Below are 21,930 nucleotides of genomic sequence, written 5' to 3' on the forward strand. Positions count from 1 at the left end.
ACCATCAACATAATTTCACAAAACAGAAAACTAAAAAGCAATCTTACAAAAAGAGACATTAATTCCACTAAAAACCTAAAACAAGACAAAAACATAAAAATTCTAAAAGCAGATAAAGGAAACGCTATTGTCATAATGAACACGAATGAATACATCCAAAAAATGAATAACATCCCAGACACAAACAAATTTAAACCAATACACACAAATTCAACAAAGAATCACGAAACACAACTAAACAAAATACAACTGAACACTTTATTCCTACCTACGTAAAACCGACTCACGCACACCACAAATATAAGGCATCCCCAAACCTTATAAACCAGATTGTCCATTACGACCAATAATGTCCACATATGAATCGTTTAATTACAATCTCGGTAAATACATAGTATGGGCATTCTCCAAATATGTAACATCAGCCAGCTCATTCATCAAAGACTCTTTTAATTTCAAGTCTAATCTAAATCAACTTAATCATAAAGCCTTAATGGCCAGTTTCGATGTTATATCCCTCTTTACAGAAGTTCCAACCACTGAAGCCTGCAAGATAGCCTTAGAACTCTATATCCGAGACCCTAACCCAACTATAGACATTCCCAGTAACCAATTAGCAACCTTCATAGAATTCACCACGATAAAGACAAACTTCATGTTCAACAACCAAAACTATATACAAACAAATGGCCTAAGCATAGGCAACCCAGTATCACCAGTTCTAGCCAATATTTTTATGACACAAGTTTAAACACAAGCAATTAACACAGCATTACATCCACCACTATACTGGTACAGATATGTAGATGACACGGTTGCGGGATTCAAATCTACAGAACACATACTTAATTTTTTCAATCACATTAACTCTATACATCCCAACATTAACTTCACATGTGAACAGGAAGAAAGCAATCAAATATCATTTCTTAACCTCAAAATTACAAGAACCGACATACAATTCAAAACAGAAATCCACCGAAAAATCACCCATACTGGACTATACATTCCTTGGGACTCGGCACATGAAACAAAACAAAAATTCAACATACTAAGAAACCAAATAAACACAGCCATAAAACTATGCTCACCAGATATAATTAACGACGAATTAGACAAAATAAAACAATACTTCATCAACATCAATAAGTTTCCTCCACAAACCGTAGAAAACATTATATGCACACATAGAGACAAAAAAGCAAAATCAACTGATAAAAGTAAATATATCTCACGAATCAAAAAATCACGAAACCATATACTGCTGTATTCCATATATTCCTGACATCAGCAAACAAATAACCAACATTTTGCAAAAACTAGTAACAAAATATGACATTCCAGTTAATACCAAATTTATTCAAAAACCAGGCACAAAACTGAGGTCTATACTATGTAAAAACTACACTGACAAACATCACACCAACATTATTTATCAAATACAATGTGATAACTGCCACGACTTCTATATTGGAGAAACAAGTATAAAAAAATGGAAACCAGATTCAAAGAACATAAAAAGTCACCTTCACACGTTTTCAAACACTGCAAGTAAAAAAAAACATAACCATAGAAAACACTCAAATACTAAATAAAGAAACAAACATAAACAAACGCAAAATTAAAGAAACCTTACTTATACAACAACTTAAACCTAAAATAAACCAATACAAAGGAACACCTTTATACCTATATTAAAAATAATAAAATAAATAATATAAAATTATATATTCAAACATCTAACCCCGCCCTCTACATTCCGACACTGTTACACAACCCCCTCCTGTGGTCAGCTTCCGGTCAGTTACCTCTTTCTTCCTTTGTGAACCTGACGATGTTACCGAAGAAGGTCGAAACGTTGTTCGCTCCTCTACGTAAAATATTTTCTCAACCCAAACGAGCCGTTTTTTCATATATACATATCAAAGAATAATCTGTGTGACTCCTAAACAATCTTTACAGTTGAAGCATTTGTATATAAATACTCAAGGCAAGCACTGAATGCAAGATATTACGTTTTTACCTAAATACCTCACAATAAAACACTAATTATTTTGTTTAAAGACTAAAATGCTACACAGTTTTTATCAAATATATTTTAATGTGAAATTTAAGACTCTTAGCGTTTATGTGTGTTAGCTTAGAGTAAAGCCACATCGGGCTATCTGCCGAGCCAACCGAGAGGAATCGAACCCCTGAATTTAGCGTTATAAATCCGTAGACTTACCGCTTTACTCGCGGGTGGCCAGACTCTTAGCAAATATATACATAAATATTGTAAATATGATATATTCAAATATTTTATAATCAGAAGTTCATTTTAGTAAGCAAGAGATAACTAAAAATACCACATATAATAAATACAAAAAATATAGATGGATGTGAAACGTAACAATTAAAAATTCCTCATGTCAGCTTAAATTTATTTTTCATGCACCTTTGTATGATTCAAACACTTAAATTAGACAAATAACTATAATAATAAGCTTTATTTCTTATACGTTTTGTATACAGAACATAAATGTTATGTCTTTGCAGTTGATAAAAACATTAAAATCCTATTTAGGACAGTGTGTCCAGGAAATAAATACACGATTGCATATCTATTATTCCATATCTGTTTTGTTCGAAACCCCGTCGCACCAAACATGCTCGTTCTTTCAGCTGTGAGGGCCTTATAATGTGACTGTCAATCCCACTATTCGTTGGTAAAAGAGTAGCTCAATAGTTGGCGGTGACTAGCTACCTTCCCTCTAGTCTAACACTGCTAAATCAGGGGAGGCTAACGTAAATAGCCCTTAAGTAGCTTTGCGTGAAATTTCAAAACAAGCAAACAAATAAACAGTCTGTTCTTTATGTGTTTCTACATTGCTTGCTCAAATCAGCACCAAATTTGACAGCATTAAAGGTAATCATGAGTATGTGTGTGTGTATATTTTCCTTATGCGTTTCCACATTTCATTACCAAACTTTACACAGTGCTATAGGATGACATGAAGGGACTTGAATCCACACCTTACATATAAATAAACGTCACTATGTGTATATTTGTTTATTATACGTTTCCAAATTTCTTAAACAATCAGCATCCAACTTGGCACAGCGATACTTGATAACATGAGTAATAAGGACATGGAGGATCGACCCCCTATAATTTCGGAGCCCCCCTGCCTGGTACAGCGGTGTATCTTCCGATTTACAACGCTAAAATCAGAGGTTCGATTCTCCTTAGTGGATACAGCAGATAGCCCGATATTGCTTTGCTATAAGAAAACACACGCACATATACTAATTTCGGAAAACACCAGTGTTGTATATCCCTCAGTATTAGAATGAACTATATAACCACTGTTATTAGAATGCCTCAAAACGTGAAGTTACTGTTGTTTTCGAATTTCACGCGAAGCTACACGAGGGTTTCTGCGTTAGCCGTCCCAAATTTAGCAGTGCAAGAAAAGGGGAAGATCATCACTACCCACCACCAACTCTTGGGCTACTCTTTCGCCAACGAATAGTGTAATTGACCGTCATATTATAATCTTGCATGTCTGAAAGATGAGCATGTTTTTTGTGACGAGGGTTGTGGGTTCCAATCCAATACGAGTAGAACGCACTAATTACCTGGCCCTCCCAGGCCTAAAACGGCAAGTCTTTCCTTTCACTGTTGGTACCTTTATGTATTTTTATTGCACTTTTAATTTTTATCATGTTAAAAATAGATAAAATAAAGGAAGTACAATTTCCTATCCTTTGTTATAAGCGAGTTTTATTACATTCATCCAACGGATGGGTACTTCAGCTATTTTTTTTTTATATAAAAGTTCTATCTTTTGAATTACGTATCTTATAACTAGAATATAAAACAAAATCCGTGTTTTAATTGGAGACCAAGTTACATCATCGGAATATAGTATCAGGTCATCCCATAAGTCACGTCCGAAAATTTAATACAGAAAGTGTACACTGCACAACAATTTTTTTGAAAAGTTTTTGCTGATTGTGACAGGTACCTGGTGGGTATGCAAAAATATAGTTTTGGTTTTGCTTCATCACGTAGGAACTCTGAGAAATATACAGTTAACTGTTTAACGGCAATAACGTATTTAATTGCGTTTATGTTTGTAATACACTATTAAGTTCAACATAATTAAAAGTGTTTTGCTCCTGATTTTCGTTTGTATTCAATGTCCGGTGCATCAAGTTGCAGTGTCCAACAGTAATCAGCAAGCATTGACGGATTCCAGTTACCCTGATATCGTTTTTCCATTGCAGGAATGTCCTGATGAAACCTTTCGCAGTGTTCGTCACTGACAATACCAAGATTTGCGGGGAAGAAGTCCAAGTGTGAGTGGAAGAAATGAATCTTGAGTGACACGTTGCACTTCATTGTTTTGTATGCTTTGAGAAGTTTGTCTACCAGCCGAATGTAACGTGAGGCTCTGTAATTGCCAAGAAAATTACCAACAATGTCTTTGAAGGCTTTCCAGGCAATCTTTTCCAGCCCAACTAACAGATCTTCGAACCGCTTGTCACTCATAACATGTCTGATCTGAGGGCCAACAAAAATGCCCTCTTTGATCTTGGCGTCAGTTATTCATGGGAACATCTGTCTTAAACAACAAAAACCTTTGCCTTCTTTGTTCATTGCTTTCACGAAATTCTTCATAAGTCCCAATTTTACGGGAAGAGGAGGCAAAAAAATTTTTGCCAGGTCGACAAGTGGTTCATGCGCCACATTTTTCTGTCCTGGAACTAACTTTTTACGGAGTGGCCAGCTCTGTCTAGAATAATGTGACTCTTTGGCACAACTGTTCCATTCACAGATGAAACAACAGTACTTTGTATAGCTGAGCTGCAGTCCCAGTAACAGAGCAACGACTTTCAGATCTCCATAGATATTCCAGTTGTACTTGCTGTACTGGATGTGCTTCAGCAACATTTCTATGTTCTCGTAGGTTTCTTTCATGTGTGTTGTCATTGTGTAACAGAACAGCTTTGAGGCTTAACATTGATGAATCAATAAAGAGATGCCACCCTTGCGGGTCATTGTCACAACCCAAAGTAGAGAATAATCCTTCGATGTCAACACAGAAACAGAGACTGTCAACTTGTGCAAAGAATTTGGTTATATCATCTTGGCGGCTTCGAAAAACAGAAATTTTCGAACCTAGTAACAGCAAACACCATTCCTGCAATCCAGCAATTCGACTTTTGCTTTTGACAGACCCAAATCGTTTAACTCTGTGTTATGAGATGTGAATTGTCTGAGGAGCACAGTTTAAAATCCGGATCAATGTCATTGCCAGTTCCCTGCATATCAGTTTCTTCATCTGGTTCGTCTGAGGTCCATTCCTCTGATGGTTTCGGAATTGGAAGACTGTCGTAATATGGCACGGGTCTCGTTGCTGAAGGCAGCTTAGGTTATTCAATTGACTTGTTGTTTTTGGCAGAGAAAGCAGACACATTAGTCAAACAGAAGTAACAGCCCGTCACATGGTCTTTCTGTTCTCGCCATATCATCGGGACAGCAAACGGCATTGTCTTTCGAGTGCCTCTGAGCCAAGCTCTCAGACAGATAGCACATGTCGCACAACGCATGTGAGGCGCTCATTCTTGGTTTTGATCACCAGTTTTACAGCCGAAGTCCAGATGATATGCTTTCTTCACAACAGTAGTCATTGAGCGTCTCTGATGAACAAGCGTATACTCGCCAGAAATATAACAGAATGTATCGCGGCTGTTATGACATTGACGAGACATATTGATCAACACCAATCGTCCTGTGAAACGTCTATAACATCTAACTTACTTGTTACAGTGCTACTGAGGCAATGCTATATTCTGAAACAATACGTACACACTATAAAGTCTATATTAATCCAGTGAGCAGCATCTGTGTATGCAAGCCACTTTTATAGCCTGCTGAGACAGTGTCAAGCTGTCTCCGGCCTGCCCGTGCTGCTTACTTCCACAGAACAGCTTCTAACCATGCCTGATTTCACACCTAGACATGCGCAGACTGCACAAAACATTGTTAATAGGTCTCTTACAGAAACGAAAAATTTTTGACACAAATATAAGAAAAACTGAAGATTTTGATGAAACGGTACATGATGAGCAAATTTGGATGTGATTTTCCTGATCAGCAGCAAAAAATCTATAAGGAACACCCAACAGTGTTCAAGAAGCAAAAACTTTGCTGTGCAGTGGTATCACCATTTCTCTCTTTGTTGGTTTTAATGACTAAAATCTGTAGTAGGACGTGTGCAAAAATGTTCAAATAACAGAAACTAACCCAACTTCCACTTTTTCAAATAATTAATCAAATAAACACTTATGAAGATGATGTGTCTGAGAAGCACATTACACATATAATGCTTTACGAGTTTTAAAAAGGCAACAGTGCATCAAAAACTACATAAAACATTCAAGGTATTTATGGTGCGGAGTCTCTCGATGAAAGAAAATGTCAAAGATGGTTTCAGAAGTTCAGGTCACTAAAGTTTAAGCGCCACGTTCAGGTCGTTGAGTTTAATTATTACTTGCTGCTAGCTGCACTTGATAAAGATTGTTCTGTAACAGTTGAAGAACTAGCACAGAAGCTTAATTTAACCCATTCAACAGTTCACTGTCATCTGTAACAGCTTGGAAAGGCATCAAAACTTGTAAAATGGGTCTCCCACAATTTGACAGAAGCAAAAATAGACATTTGCACTTCTTGTGAACTTAACTCACTTTTTTTGACAGGTTAGTGACTGGAGATGAAAAATGGATATTTTATAAAAACATTAAGTGCTGCAGACAATGGCTCACTGCCAGTAAGGTGGCTAAAGCACAGCCCAAAATAGACTTATACCCAAAGAAATTCTGGTTATGTGTTTGGTGGATATTGTTGGTGTGATCCACTTTGAGTTGCTGCCACTCAATGTAACGATTATATCACACTTACACTTACAACAGTTGGAGCACTTGAATGTTGCACTGAAAGAAAAGAGGCCTACTTTGACCAATCATAAAGGTGTTGTGTTACACCAAGATAATGCATGGCCCCATACAGCAAGTATCAGATCTGCAAAGATTGAAGAGCTAGACTGGAAAAACTTCAACATCTTGCTTATTCTGCAGGCGTTGCCCCATCTCATTATCATGGAGAAGAGCTTGGAACACATGAAGATGTCAAAACTCCCCTCTCTACATTCTTTTTCTCCAAACACTAAAAATTTTATAGAAATGGCATTCAGAAGCTTGTGAATCGTCAGCAGGAAGTAATTAATAATAATGGAACATACATTGTTGATTAAATAATATTAAAAACATTTGAAATCCTTTCTCTTTTTTTTTTAACCTAAAATCAGACATTACTTAAGGGATGACCTGATACATTATTACCGAAAATCAAGTTTGGAAGTGACACATTTTGCCATATTGTAAACACAGCCAAAATATACAATAACACATGACCGTTTTTATTTTTATAGGTATTAATAGTTGGGTTAAATCATAAATAGCAGTATTAGTACTTACGCACCAACTTAATCTAGTTGACATCATAATATTTATTATTCGAGTAGTTTGATAATGTAATTAAGCGTCTCAAGCACAACTATATCTGTCGTATTTCAGCTAGACTGGCGAAAGGCCTTGTCGGCATGGATAAAGACACTATATATATCAATACAGCAGTAGAGAACATTAACAATGGCACCATATTTCAAATTATGGTGTGGAAAATTATAAGACAAGCCGATTAATCGTGGCGCCACTGCATTAGATCCGCGCGTAACGTATTAATGACGTTACATTTGCACACTGAGAATGGAGAAAAATAAAGTTTTCCGTGACGGGGAATGGAAGCGAAACGGGAAAACCGTGACCTCTGTTGTAAATTTATATGCACACAGAATAAAAATATCGTGAAGCTGAGGGTTGCATCTCGCGATTAAAGATGCTTTTCTAGTATCATATAAGTAAAAGTTCCATTATGGTATGATATCGTAGTTACTGTGAAATCGGTGGAAAAATTACCTTCACAGCGGTAAAAATATATCGCCTACTAAAATTCATTTTGCATGCTTCACTCATAAAAAAAAAAAAAAAAAAACATACACATACGAGTGCTAAAATCCCTATAAATGTCTCACATCTACGCCATCTTCCTATAACTGCAAGCTCAAAAAAACGTAACCAGACGATTTCATTTCTGTTTTTGTAATAAGTAAAAAATGCAAATTGAGATGTATCTCCTATCTTATTTTCGGTTTTACTTCCTCAAATCTAAAACACATTGAAAGTTATTCACACTATAAGACTAATTTTATGACTTGATGTTTATGTTGTACTACCTTTTTGTTACATTTTTAGGTTTTCATCGTTTACGTAACTATAATCGTCATAGGTTTGGAAGTGCTGTTTAAACGTTTTCCTTGCTTGCAAGCAATAATTTGCTCTCATTTTTTTTATTGTAAGTACATATAGAACTCTTTCTTAAAAGTGCAAACATTTCAGATATAAATACACTTTTTAAATCAATATTAACTTTTGAGAGGAGGAAGCCATGTATTTACAAAACTAAAAATCAACTTAGACATCAGCATACATTTTTACTTATAAACATTAGAATGCATCTTTTCATTAGTTGGGTACCCTAACTGTTAGCAACGTTTTTGGTTGTAATTCCAAAAATAACACATTGATCATATTTTCATTTACCCTAAACATTCCAACTTTAAAACTACGAAAGTTATTGAAGCTGAAAACTAGAACTTGTGTTCTACAATAAAGGTATATTTTATTAACAGTATTATTTACAGTGTTTAATACATGTAGCTTTATTACAATTAATGTTTTATGAATATTTTTTTTTCAAGAACTTTGAACGAAATACTATAGAGTTTGTTTTGCACTGTTAGCATAGTATATAGACTCAGGACTAACCTAAATCTCTTATGCTGGCTGCAATTAACAAGACACTAATAGGTTTACAATCAAAGACGTTGTTAACCATAAGGGTACCCAGAAGTGGAAACAACACATTCTAATCTTTACTTGCAATTTTATCGAATTAACTATATTCATAACCATGTTGATTTTTAGTTTTGAGATAAGTATATAGCTTTTGTTCTAATCAGAATATAAATTAGTGACAAAACAATAAGAAATATTACCTAAAATGTTTTACCCAAAACACCAAGAATAATCAACCATCATAGTAGTACAGAATATATTGTATTCAATGCTGCTTTTCTAAAAAAAACCTCATATTATCAACTTATTTTAATAATATACACCATTGATGGGTTCAGACATTGACTAAATTTACATATTTCCCTGTTAATTAATGTAAAGAAGTGACCAAAAACTTTGAATAAATCATCCAAACACATAATTAGATAATTTAATTACAAAACTGACAGAATTTCAGATGACATTTTTGACTAAAATTATTATACTCTAGTAACCAACTAATTCATGGGCTCAGATACAAATTGTTAGGTAGATAGTTTAGAAAAAATCCATTTCAAAATCTGTTAAGAGTCTATATAATTCTAGAGTTAAAAACAGAATTACTCTCATCACAAAGAATAATATAAATGAAAACTTTGACAAAAATGTCCCAAGTTTTTACAATAAAAAATTTACACTTACATTATTAGTATTAAAATCAAACCACACACATTGAAAATAAAATTTGGGTTTTTCAGTTTGTTATGCATAGCACAGAGTTTTGTTCATATTTAGAAAATTTGTATAATTTTTTACAGAGAAAAATACCATGTTTTACAATTTCAGTTTCCTCAGGATGTCGATGTGTGCATTTCAGCAACATTTTACATACAAATAACTGCTGATAATATAGCTGTTCAGAATCTGTTTGTTACATTTTGTATTTGGAAAAATTAATTAGCATGACTTTAGAAAAGATCAACATTTACTATAGTTGTTAATGTTGTTTATATACAGGAATAATAACACAAGCTTTACTAGCAGGTACGCATTAGCCATAAATATTTAGTGTAAGCAAAACTGTCAAGTTCACAAGGCAATAAATAGTTTGATTAGAATTTTTATGCAAAACTACCAAAGAGCCATCACACAAGCTGTCCCTAAATTACAGAAAACTAATTTAACAAAACTCTCATACTTTAAAATACACATTTTCTATTTCAGACATATAATTTCAGTTTGGGGCTGTAATAAATGTCTGTGGCAAACAAAAAAAATCAACAAATACACACATTTCTGCAGTTAGGAAACAAGATAAAAATATAAACTGGCTATTTTGTTTTACACAGCAGGATAAAACCTTCGAATTCTTAAAATGCCCAATTCAAAACCAACTAAGCCATCTTACAAGATAGAACTGTAACTATTGAACATGCTGTCATAACAATTTGAAGTAAAGAACAAACACAGAAAGTTACATAAACCAGTTTTGGTGTTTTATTCGAGAATGCTGAAAAGTGGATCTGTACATGAAAATGCTTCTGATTTGTCTACCACAATATAGATGTTCATGAAACAATTTACCATCAAAACTCAGCAATGTTCAGAAAGAAACATTAGGTCTAGTTATCTGAAGTTAACACTTCAATTTTAGGGTTTATATTTTTTGAAGGTTTATCAATTTCTAATAAAGGTTCCATTTTTAAAACACAATTTTCATCTTCATCAGAAGAGTCACCAGAAGAAATGTCATGATTTTCATCCTCTGAATTAACGTGTCCATCATTTTCAAACACAGCCAGTGTCTACATTAGAATAGAAATCATTCAGATATATCTGTTGGCAATAAGGTCATCCCTAAATATATATACTTTATATTCATTGTGGCTGATATCTAAATATACCTTTAATACAAGCTATGAGATAATATCAGCATTGGTTTCTCTTCAAGAATCAAAACACTAAAAAACAAATCTAAAAACATAATGGAGAAAAACTGACATATTTACTTATAAGATTCCTTCAAAGATGAAGAGTTTCAGGGAAATACCAAAGTTTATAAACTGGCAACACAAAAGCAATTGAAGCTGTGATCAGAAATATTCTTATTAACTATATTTTATCACATATTTTTGTGTTTGTATGAATAATGAAAACTGTTGTGAAGAAGTAAGTCAGTTATAATCAAAATGTAGGTTATGTGAGGAACCATAACTAAATTTCATGCCTGGAAGATCGATATTTCTACGTTATTATTCGATAGAACTTAACAATATTATCAAAATATGATCACAACCATAAAAAAACAAAAAAAACTTAATACAGATATCACCAGTTAGTACCTCACTAAAGAAATTTTGGAAACTTGAGTTTTTAACCTATTCAGGAGGAGGTAGCATTGTGGTATGCATGGGGGGATGGTACAAATAGAAGTAACTTCACTCCATTCTTCAACCATAAGCCCAATCTTTCTATTCCTCAATCTCTCATGAATTTGATTGTGGAAAGGTATGAAAAATAGTGTGATTAGTGAAAACAATTTACATATCATTCATGATGAGAAAGATTTAAATATAACTGAAGGAAAAGAAATGGTTGAGCTGTCAGAATAGATAGGAAGGTGCTCCTTTAAATGTTGCTACTGCTGACTGTATTCATAGGAATGTGTTTCTTGCCATATATAAAAATATAAAATTGTCTTTGACAGTATTGTTCACAGCACCAACCGTTGACAGAAATATTAAAAATACGTTACTAGACATACTTCTGTACGGTCCCAGAAAGTGATTCGTTTCAATAAAACCAAAATTATTTTTCTTTCTTTCAAAGTTCATATGCCATGATGTGTTGTAGTCTACGGAGTACGTAATTTGTGGCATGCGTATTCTTTACTGATGTTATAATAGTAGAATCTGCAACACTAAGCATCTCTTGTGACATTTTAGTGTCTACTGACAGACAACACATCACTATATGGTGGTGGAATTGGTTAAAACAAGTAACCCTTCCAAACTGCCCTCTTTTAGGGAAATTAACAAAATCACTAAAAACGTTTCATCAGTTAACTTAACAAAAAAGTAAGGAATAGTTTTTAACACTTCTTGAACATTAAAACATGGTTAAAAATGTAAGCATCTTCCACACCACAAATGTTCTCATGATCTGTAGCTGGTATGTATAAAAGAACTGATGGAAGTACTAGCAGAGAATATCGATATGCCTTTGTAAAGGATTGCCTATCACATTAACTTATGGTGTAATTAATTAACTGCAATCACTTCCATAAATGTAAAACAACATTTTAATACTGGTCAAATGTTTGGTTTACTAAACACATAAAGAAGAAAATTGGAGAAAAAATGTTAAGTTTAAGAACCTTAAACTGTCAGTTATAACAGAAGACTTAGAAATACACTGCTAGCCAAAATCTTACGGTCAATGAACATAAAGGAAAAATATGCATATTGTGTTGTTAGACTCAACCATTTATTTGAGTAGAGCTTCAAAAAATGAAAATAAGAAAAGGGAAAATAGAATTTAATAGGGAAACTGTGAACACTATAAAATTAGCCTAAATAATAGCTGGTCAAAAGTTAAAGACCATATTGAAACAAAGCATTGATCGGTAAACACGTAACAAAATTTAGGCATTTGTGTTCAAGCATTAGCATTGTCAACATCTTCCACTGAGATCTCCTGTGTTACATTGGGTAAAAATGTGGCAAAAGCTAAAAAGTTGACAGAGTTTAAACGTGGAAGTTTTGTCGAGCTGCAAAAGCAAGGTCTCTCTCAATGTGCCATCGCTGGTGAGATTGGGCTTAGTAAAACTGCTGTTGCAAATTTCTTAAAAGACCCTGAGAGATATGGAAGGAGAATTTCAAGTGGTCGGACCAAGAAAATTTCACCGGCGTTGAACAAGAAGATTCAACATGTTGTCCAGCAAGACACCAGCCGATCGTTGAACCAGATTAAGGCCCTTATGGACGCAGAATGCAGCTCAAGAACAATAAGACGGCATCTACGAGAGAAAGGCTTTAAAAACCATAAACGTCTTCAAAAGCCACACCTCCTTCCACACCACAAAACAGGGCAGTTAAAGTTTGCTTTGAAGCACCAAACATGAGATGTAGAAAAGTAGAAGGTCTAGTTCTATAATGAAAAAATTTAACCTGGATGGTCCAGATGGCTCAACCAATGAAGATACTCTCTTGTTTCTTATTTGCAATAGACATTCTTTGAGGAAATAATGATTACACAAGTAACATATGCTAATGGTAAACTCTGTACTGAGGATATTGAACTGTTAATCTGACATATGTCATGTTGGTTTTTAATTATCATTTCAACTGTCTATAATTTAGATAAAAAGTTTGACTTATTTTAAATGGTAATGTATTTGGGTTGTCATAATTTGGATCTTACGTTTATTGTATGTGGGACCTAAAACAATGGTACAACTTACGAAAAGGCTCTTGAAAAATGGAGGATAAATCACTCAAGTCATTGAAGTAATGCTCTGTTGCTAATGGTAAAACTAATACAATTTTAGGGTGTATTTATAAAATACTAATTATAAATCAAGAGTTAATTACAGAAATAACTGTACACTGGCATGTTTGGTCTTTTATGAAGTAAAGCAGATTGAATAATTGAAAATTCAGATAAGGAATACAAAAATGATTCTAGGGATTAAAAAGTTGTCTCTTATGGATTGGTTAAAACTGCTTATTTTTTCTTGAAAAACAAACAAGTTTAAGAGGTTGTCTACATGGATCAAAAGGATGAAGGCTTAAAAATTTCTTTGTTGTACTTTGAAGACAAAATGATGACAGGACACAAGATTGGAAAAAAGATGGACTATGGACCACTTAGGAAAGTTTTATTTTTCTAACAGGTGTGGTTGTTTTGTAGGTAAACAAAGCTACACAATGGGCTATCTGTGTTCTGCTCATCACAGATACCGAAACCTGGTTTCCAGCAGTGCAAGTCCAGCCATACTACCACACCACTGGGGGGCATTGTAACAAGTTGATCAATATACAGAATGATTGTCAATCAGCAGTAATGGAGGGAAACAACTTCAAGAGCATAAGACAAGAATTAATGATTTTCTGAAAAAAATTAAAATTTTTCTTGTGAGTGGACAGCTCTGAGGGACTGTTGGAGTCTTGTCTGTTGCTTAAGTTAATTTTGAGGTGTTTTTTTTACTCTCAATAAGATCATGCTGATTTTATGTTGTCACGTACCATTTCAATAACCGGACCATCACAGCTGTTCACGTTTTCTATGTCAACTTCTTCCTTAGTCTTGGATTTCAGTTCCATTTGAGATGTCTCCATTTTGGGTAAGAAGTTCTTGACTTGGTTTAGAACTGTTATAAATTTTTAAAAAATTGTAAGTTTTATGGATGTAATTAAAAAACAATGAATTACCTGTTGACTAAATATAAAACTACATAATTTTAACCAAATAAACCTGTAATTTAGTAACTGACTTCTAGGGTTTAAAAGAATAAAAAGCAGTACTGAAGAGGTACAATTATTATTTTTCAAGTTGTCTACTTTTATTATTTAGTGTACTTACATTATACTATACATTTCACCAGGTATAATCTGTGTGTTAAATTCAATAAATTACATGTACCTGCTTTTGTAATATCTGTGAAACTGTTCACAATAAACATTATAATATGCTATATACATCATAAATCCAAAATCAGCCACTATTACAAAATATTATATTTTTATATTTTACAACAACTTTTCACAATAACTAATGACTCACATAACTATATAGCAACATTAATTTCAAAAACTCTTTCAAAATATGAAGGACTTGTAACTGAAACCTAGTAGTATCAATAAAATTACCTGAACTTCTGACAAAGAAAGTCTTTGGTGGAGATTTACTCTGAAATAAAGCTTTCTGAACATAGTCTGATTCTAGAGAAATAAAGGATTATACTGATATTTTTATTAAAAACACTAAGTCACAATCACTGTTACCTTAATAAAAACACACACCACTCTTATGAATGATACAATTGTTAACATCCTACAAACATTGTTCCTAAACATAAGTTTTTCTTTTTGAGTTAACTCTTTTTTGATGGGTCATGGGTCAAAGGCCACATTGTCTCGTTTGTCAACTTGCATTTGAAATTGTACTGAACTACTGTTTCATAAATTTATGTTTAAGTTTGGAATCAAATTGTAGATTATAATTCAAACTTTAATATTATATATAAATTAATTTCTTAAAAGTAAATATTAAAAGAACTGATCTAAATATAGATTTTAGTGAGTCACATGGTATGTTGCAGCATTGTAATTAGATGTTTGATGTCAAAGTACTCATTCTATAGTTTTGTATAAATTAGGAACTCAAATTACTAATATTATCAAGCAGGAATACAAAATAAAGACCTCATTTTTTATTTTGCTGAGATACAGCTTGTGTATTGAATCAATCACAGTGGCCCCATTCATCTCTTTTCATTTTAGAAAATGGTCCCTTATTTATACTTGCTTCAATACATGACCAATCAACAGTTTAAAAAGTTTTCAGAGTGGTGTCTCAGCTATTTTAAACTTTCAAAAGACTACCACGTTCTTTCAATCCAATATTTCAATGAGGTAAGTTGCATTTTTAGTCTGCTCAAAGTTTCATAGTTTTTAAAATATAAAAATATTAGTTATTATGCTTAATAAATTATAGTGAAATATATGTTATGATTTTTTAGATATTCAATTACAGTGGTACCTCGGTTCTCAAACTCAATCCATTCCAGAAGGCTGTTCGAAAACTGAATCAATTTTTCCCATAAGAAATACTGTAAATTAAAGTAATCCATTACAGACCTCCAAAATTTATGCATTATGAAGCATTTTAAGTAAGAATATTACTTATTTATACCTGTATAATAATACTTACATGCATAAAGTCAACCACAAAAACTATAAACACAATAAAAAAACAATAAATGAAAATTTAACTACACTTTAGCTGTGCTGAGGACAGCTGATGGTGTAAGTGAAAGGTGGTGAGGAACGTGGAGAGTAGAAGGGTTATTATTGTTTGGAAGGGGAGTCACCTTCCATAAAAACATCAGGTAACTCTCCTTCTGGGGTTCTTTCTCTTTTCTGTCTCTTTGCACCGCTACAACCTGCTTGAGACCCACTGGACCTATTTCTCACTAAAGACTTGTTTAATGAGGTTTGTTTCTGCCTGCATTTTAAAACGTTTCTGAAGTAAGACATGGCACTGTCATTGAAAAAGTTTATGCTGTGGTTTGCTACAGCTTTGTTTGGGTGAAATTTTTCCACACAACTTTGTAACTCTCCCCATTTTCCACACATTTTCTTGATTAGTGAACTAGGAACATCCTCCCGTCCCTCCTCCTCATCTGAAGACATTTCCTCAGTTGCCTTCTATTGCTGTTCCTTCTGAAGGTCTTGAAGTTCTTCCATGGTGAGCTCAGTGTTGTGGTCTTCCACCAACTCCTCCACATCATCACCACTCACATTCAAGCCCATACACTTGCCTAGTGAGACAATATCCTCAACAACAGGCTCAGCCTCAAAACCTTCAAAGTCTCTATCTGCTACTGAGTCTGGCCACAATTTCTTCTAGGCTGAGTTCATGGTCCTCAAAAACACTTCCCTCCAGGCTATGTCTATAATCCTCAAGCAATGGAGGATATTAAAATGATTTTTCCAGAACTCTCTGGGGGTTAACTCTGTGTCAGAGATCACTTCAAAGCACCTTTGAAACAGTGCTTTTGGTGTAGAGTTTCTTAAATTTGATATGACCTGCTGGTCCATGGGCTGAATGAGAGGAGTTGTGTTAGGGGGCAAAAGCTTCACCCTAATGAAACTGTACTCCTCCACCAACCTGTCCTCCAAGCCTGGTGGATGAGCAGGTGCATTGTCCATCACAAGAAGGGCCTTGGGTGGTAACTGTTCTTCTGTGAGGTACTTCTTTACACTTGAAGCAAACAATTCATAGACTCACTCTATAAAAAACTGCCTGGTTTCCCTTGCTTTACTATTAGCCCTCCACATGACATTTAGTTTACTTTTCAGGACATTATTTTTCTTAAAAACCCTCAGGTTCTCAAAATGGTACACAAGCAAAGGCTTAAGTTTTAAGTCCCCACTTGCATTACCACATAACAATAGAGTTAGCCTGTCCTTCATTGGCTTGTGTCGTAGCAGTGACTTTTCCTTCTTGGTGATGTAGGTCCTTTTTGGCATTTTCTTCCAAAAAAGGCCTGTCTCATCACAGTTGAACACTTGTTGGGGAAGAAAACCCTCAGCTTTTACAGTCCTTAAATTCCCTAACAAATTTATCAGCAGTGTCTTTGTTAGAACTGGCACCCTCCCCATGTCTCACCACACTATGTATGCCACTTCTCTTCCTACATTTTTCAAACCACCCCCTACTAGTTTTAAAGGCATCACTTGTATCAGCACTCATTCCAGGGGTGTTTTTCAGGAAGTCAGCATGCAACTGCTTTGGTTTCTCACAAATGGTGGTCTCAGAAATGCTATCACCAGCTAACTGTTTTTCATTTACCCAAATCAACAACAGTTTTTATACCTCTTCCATTGTTTACAATCTTTGTCTTGAAAGCACTGTCACTCCTTTTGCAACATCAGCTCCTTTGATGACCTCTTTATTTTTCAGTTTGGTGCAGACTGTAGGCTTCGCCATACCAAACTGTGTAGCAAGGTGAGACACGCAAACACCACTCTCATACTTCGCTATGAGATCTTTTTTCACCTCTATTGTGGCTCTAACAACTTTTCTTTTTGGTTTGCTACTTTCATTATCCTTCTTTGACCCCATGGTGGCTTATTTAATCAGAATATTTAGAAAAAAGCAAAAAGCAAAACGAGAACGTTTACAGCAGATTTTAGTTTTGGGCAAGATTGGCATGGACCGAAAATGGTCGAAGGGTCGTCCGGGTCATCAGTTGGGTTATTTCAGGGGTTCGGTCCACAACAGATTGGTTTGGGAACCGAGTTTATGTTTGACAACTGAGACATTTTTTTTTTTTACAATCTGTTCGAAAACCAAATTGTTTGAGAAGGGAGTCATTCGAGAACCAAGGTACAACTGTAATATATATAAAACCTCAAAAATTTTTTTTGATATCATCCACATACAAAATTTTAAAAGGCTTAGCAACCTATGTCCATGAGTACAAAGGTCATAGCAAGAAGAGAACTGTTTGCTTTACTTCTTAATTTATTGTTCTATATTTTAATAAAAATAAGTTTAATAATTTATTTATAAATAGTAATAATTTATATTATAATAGAAATATCACTATTTTACAAAATAGTAGTCCACTAAAACACAGCCAAGATAGGAAAGACTAAAGGTCAGTTTTATATTACTGGATGGAAGTTATGTAATGTGTTCGATAGGCATGACTGGAAGGTCAATATAATAACAAATGTGCATGTTAATATATAGCATTATGAGACTTAAGTTGCTTCGACTAAACATTTTGATTTCATGTTATGAAATGCAGTTGTTCCAGCACACAAAAAGCAATGTTGGTTAAGTAACAGACCCTACACAGAGTATAAAAAATAAAATATAAAGGCTTACTGAAAAAAAAATAATTTTAAATGTACTTAGAGGTTTTAGAGATTATGCAAGTAATCTTTGAGATTTTGGGGATGATGAGTTGTTTTTGTAATCATATCATGAAATCATTTTGCACTCAGACTAGCATCAAAACAGATTCTATTATCACAAACAAACCTTTAGTCAAAATATTTCATGAAAACATCTGATTTCTTTGTACACAAAAAAAACTTGTAATCTTTACTGAAAGTTTACCAGATTTTGTGAAGATTCACACACCATATTAAAAGTTATAGTGCAAATACTTAATGTGTAACTGAACCTGTGTGTATTATACTGAGCCTGTAGTGAAATGGTTGATACAGTACAGAATAAAGTAATACTTAACAAATTATTTATCACATAGATGTATATATTTCCTAATTTACATTTAACAGTCCATCACAGAATTGAATTACAAAACAAAAAAAATTGGTCAAACATTGTGAGGCTAAACATTTATATTCAATGGATTTGTAACTTCAATAGCCAAGATGTTAAACAAGTGTTAGATAAAAACTGAAAGCAAACTCTTTAATCTGATTTTCCTGACTAAGCAAGTATCTAGTTATGATACTGCAGAAAGAATTTGTTGCAAATAAATGACAATGTTTAGAGATAATGTGAAACCTATTACTCCATCTGGGCTACCCCATCTTTTAAACTAAACTAAAAGTATTAAATAATAATAATAAAAACCCTCAAAACCAACCCTTATCATTCATATAGTTAAAGCTTTTTCTTAAATTCATTGAAGTTTCATGCCTTCACAATATCTGAAGGCAACATGTTTTAAAGTCCAACCACCCTGTCAGGAAAATAAAACTTTCTTAGCTAAAGAAACTCCTATCCTTCCATTTTTATTTATATTTATCTTCCAGTCCTACTATCATCACTATTAATTTATGAAAACAATGATGCATAAAAACCATTCATTCTCTTTTATAACTTTAAACACATCAATCAGATACCCCTAGCTCTTCTTTTTTCAAGAGAAAACAGTTTAAGAGATCTTAACCTCTCTGTCTATGACAACCCCCTTCAATCCAGGCACCATTCTAGTGGCTCTTCTCTGACCCTATCCAAAAATTCACAAGATAAGGCACTCAAGATTGAACACAGTACTCCAGATGTGGCCTAACCAGTGAGCTTTACTATTAAATTATAACCTCTTTAGACTTGTATTCAATATTTTTGTAGATACAACCTAAAATACTATTTGCCCTACCACTAGCAACATTACATTGATTAAGTGGATTAACACAAAGACCACAATTCTTTGCACATTTTGCCAAAATTGTCATGATTTCCTATTAATCATCATCATACCTTATGAAACTTCAATTTTCTTAATTTTGTGAATAACATAAAATGCAGAAACAAATCCCATTCTGTAGAATTGACCTGTTACACATTTTTGGACTTACGTTAACTTGTTATTCAAAACTAATCTGTTTTGTAAAAATCAACATGTACTTTAACTCCACAGAATAACGTTGGTCTCTTACAATCAGTATATAAAATTTGAAGGAGTTAAGCAAAATATTAGAACATTCCTGTCTTGTAAATATTTGGTAGGAAAACCATCTTCATAACTTGTTATAAATATTAAAATCAGTCAAAATGATGGTAATATCTAAGCTTAGTTTCTAAATAAAGTTATTCTAAAACATTTTCTTTGATCCAATAATAACATAACATTAAAGTACAACATGGTACTTCTAGCTCCAAAGCTATTCCATCCACTCAAGTTAAAAAAATGTTCAAAATAAGTTCTTATCATAAAAATATTTATTTAACCTTCCTTTAAGTTCTCTTGACGTTATTGCATCTACCACATCCAAAGGCAGTTCATTATAAGGGTTAATCATTTTATCATCATCTTTCCTGCCAAAATTTACACTTACAGCCCTTTGTCTTATCATTAACACAATTAACAAGTATGGAAAACATGGTGCATCAATGTTATTAATATTTGTCATTAGAGCTCTTTCCAACAATTCGTGTTTACTGGAATAATATTATAAATAATAGAGCTATATGCCTCCATACTTTCCAATAATTTAGTGACCTCATCAAGATTATACCTAATTAATAAATTAAAGTGTGTTTCATTACTAGATCAACAGTTGCAGTTTCTTCAATTCAGAATTTCTTAGGCTTATAAGTAATAGTAACTTGGGCCAGCAAGCTACAGCTCTACAAGATTTATGTGGCTCTCGGGTTTTACTCTTACTGTGAATAAAAATTGAGAATATTTTCTGGCATAATGGTTGTTAAAATTTAATCTCAACATTTGTTATTTTTTATTTAGAATAAAGTTGCACTGTTAACATTTTTGTAACTCTTAAAATGCCTTTGAAACTTAGCTGGACAAAAAATAACATTAAGTGGAGTCAAACCCCTGATTTTAGCATTGTAAATCTGAAGATTTAGAGCTGTTCCACTGGGGAACATTTCTTTTAAAATAGATCATTACTGCGTTATAGTATATTGCGGGTCTTGAAATGATTTTGTCTTAGACACACACACAAAAAAAACAAATGATTTTCGACCCCTGTACTACAGGGTGTTTGGAAAGTCACTGTGGAATTTTGTAATTATATTTTATTCAGTCTATTTCAACCCAGCAATTGATAGCGGTGTTTAGAAACAAAATAAGAAGGATCCAGGCCTGTATTGATGCCAATGGGGGCCACTTTCAACATTGCTTATAACTGTCATTCATATTTACCTCCTGTATTCTATATTGAAACGTCTGTTAATAAATATATAAGTGCACAGTGAAATTCCGAACACCCTGTAGTAGTAACAGATGTAAATATTATAAGACTATTATTAATATTCTTATAAGTTTTACTTTAATTTCATATTAGCTTACGTACACATATTGTTATTAATAACATTTGTTCATACCATTTGAATACTCTGATGGAAGGAGCTGTTTTGAAGACATTTGATAACTTAAACGTACCTTTTCAGTTCTTTTACACTAATTCTTTAAACACCACAAACCATTACACCATACCACATTGTGAAAACATTTAGTTTGTGAGCGCGGTTGTTTCTTTCACATGTATTTCGTTATCCACCTGGTGATTAAAATCCAAAAATGTTTGAATATTAATATTCATATTGAAACCAGTCAAGTTTATTTTAAAGCAAAGCTACATTGAGTTATTTGCTATATTAATTGTATGAAATCCAACCACTGATTTCAGAGCTTTAATTCAATAAACTTACCATTGTCTCACTGCAGGAAGAATTCAGTCATAAGTGTGTTTATTCAAAAATACTTTAGTGGTAAGTTAGTTAGTTATCACCATTAGATTCCATCTAGGAACATAG

General features: G+C 33.5%; 1 protein-coding gene across 2 annotated transcripts; it reads right to left on the reverse strand.

The window, feature by feature from the left end:
- Window positions 1–10,417: 10,417 nt before the first annotated feature.
- On the reverse strand, window positions 10,418–21,684 carry LOC143253435 (uncharacterized). Of its 2 annotated transcripts, XM_076507309.1 has the most exons (4): window positions 21,499–21,684; window positions 14,814–14,885; window positions 14,190–14,314; window positions 10,418–10,748 (listed from the first exon to the last, which is right to left on the reverse strand). In XM_076507309.1, the coding sequence occupies exons 1-4, from the start codon at window positions 21,536–21,538 to the stop codon at window positions 10,566–10,568; spliced, it is 420 nt and encodes a 139-aa protein (XP_076363424.1). In that variant the 5' UTR covers window positions 21,539–21,684; the 3' UTR covers window positions 10,418–10,565. The 2 variants fall into 2 exon arrangements, with proteins under 2 accessions (XP_076363424.1, XP_076363426.1); XM_076507311.1 differs by lacking the exon at window positions 14,814–14,885 and having other exon boundaries at window positions 21,499–21,667.
- Between the last annotated feature and the right edge of the window lie 246 nt (window positions 21,685–21,930).

Source organism: Tachypleus tridentatus, chromosome 6 (genome assembly GCF_004210375.1).
Source record: "Tachypleus tridentatus isolate NWPU-2018 chromosome 6, ASM421037v1, whole genome shotgun sequence".
NCBI classification, from domain to species: domain Eukaryota; kingdom Metazoa; phylum Arthropoda; class Merostomata; order Xiphosura; family Limulidae; genus Tachypleus; species Tachypleus tridentatus.

What these genes read in the sequence shown, in the direction of transcription:
- LOC143253435 (XM_076507309.1), bottom strand. Translation starts at nt 21,538, where the DNA reads ATGTCTTCAAAACAGCTCCTTCCATCAGAGTATTCAAATG. An exon ending in TTTCTTTGTCAGAAGTTCAG is followed by an intron (nt 14,315 to 14,813) that starts GTAATTTTATTG and finishes AATTTATAACAG; the next exon opens with TTCTAAACCAAGTCAAGAAC. An exon ending in ATGGTCCGGTTATTGAAATG is followed by an intron (nt 10,749 to 14,189) that starts GTACGTGACAAC and finishes ATTCTAATGTAG; the next exon opens with ACACTGGCTGTGTTTGAAAA.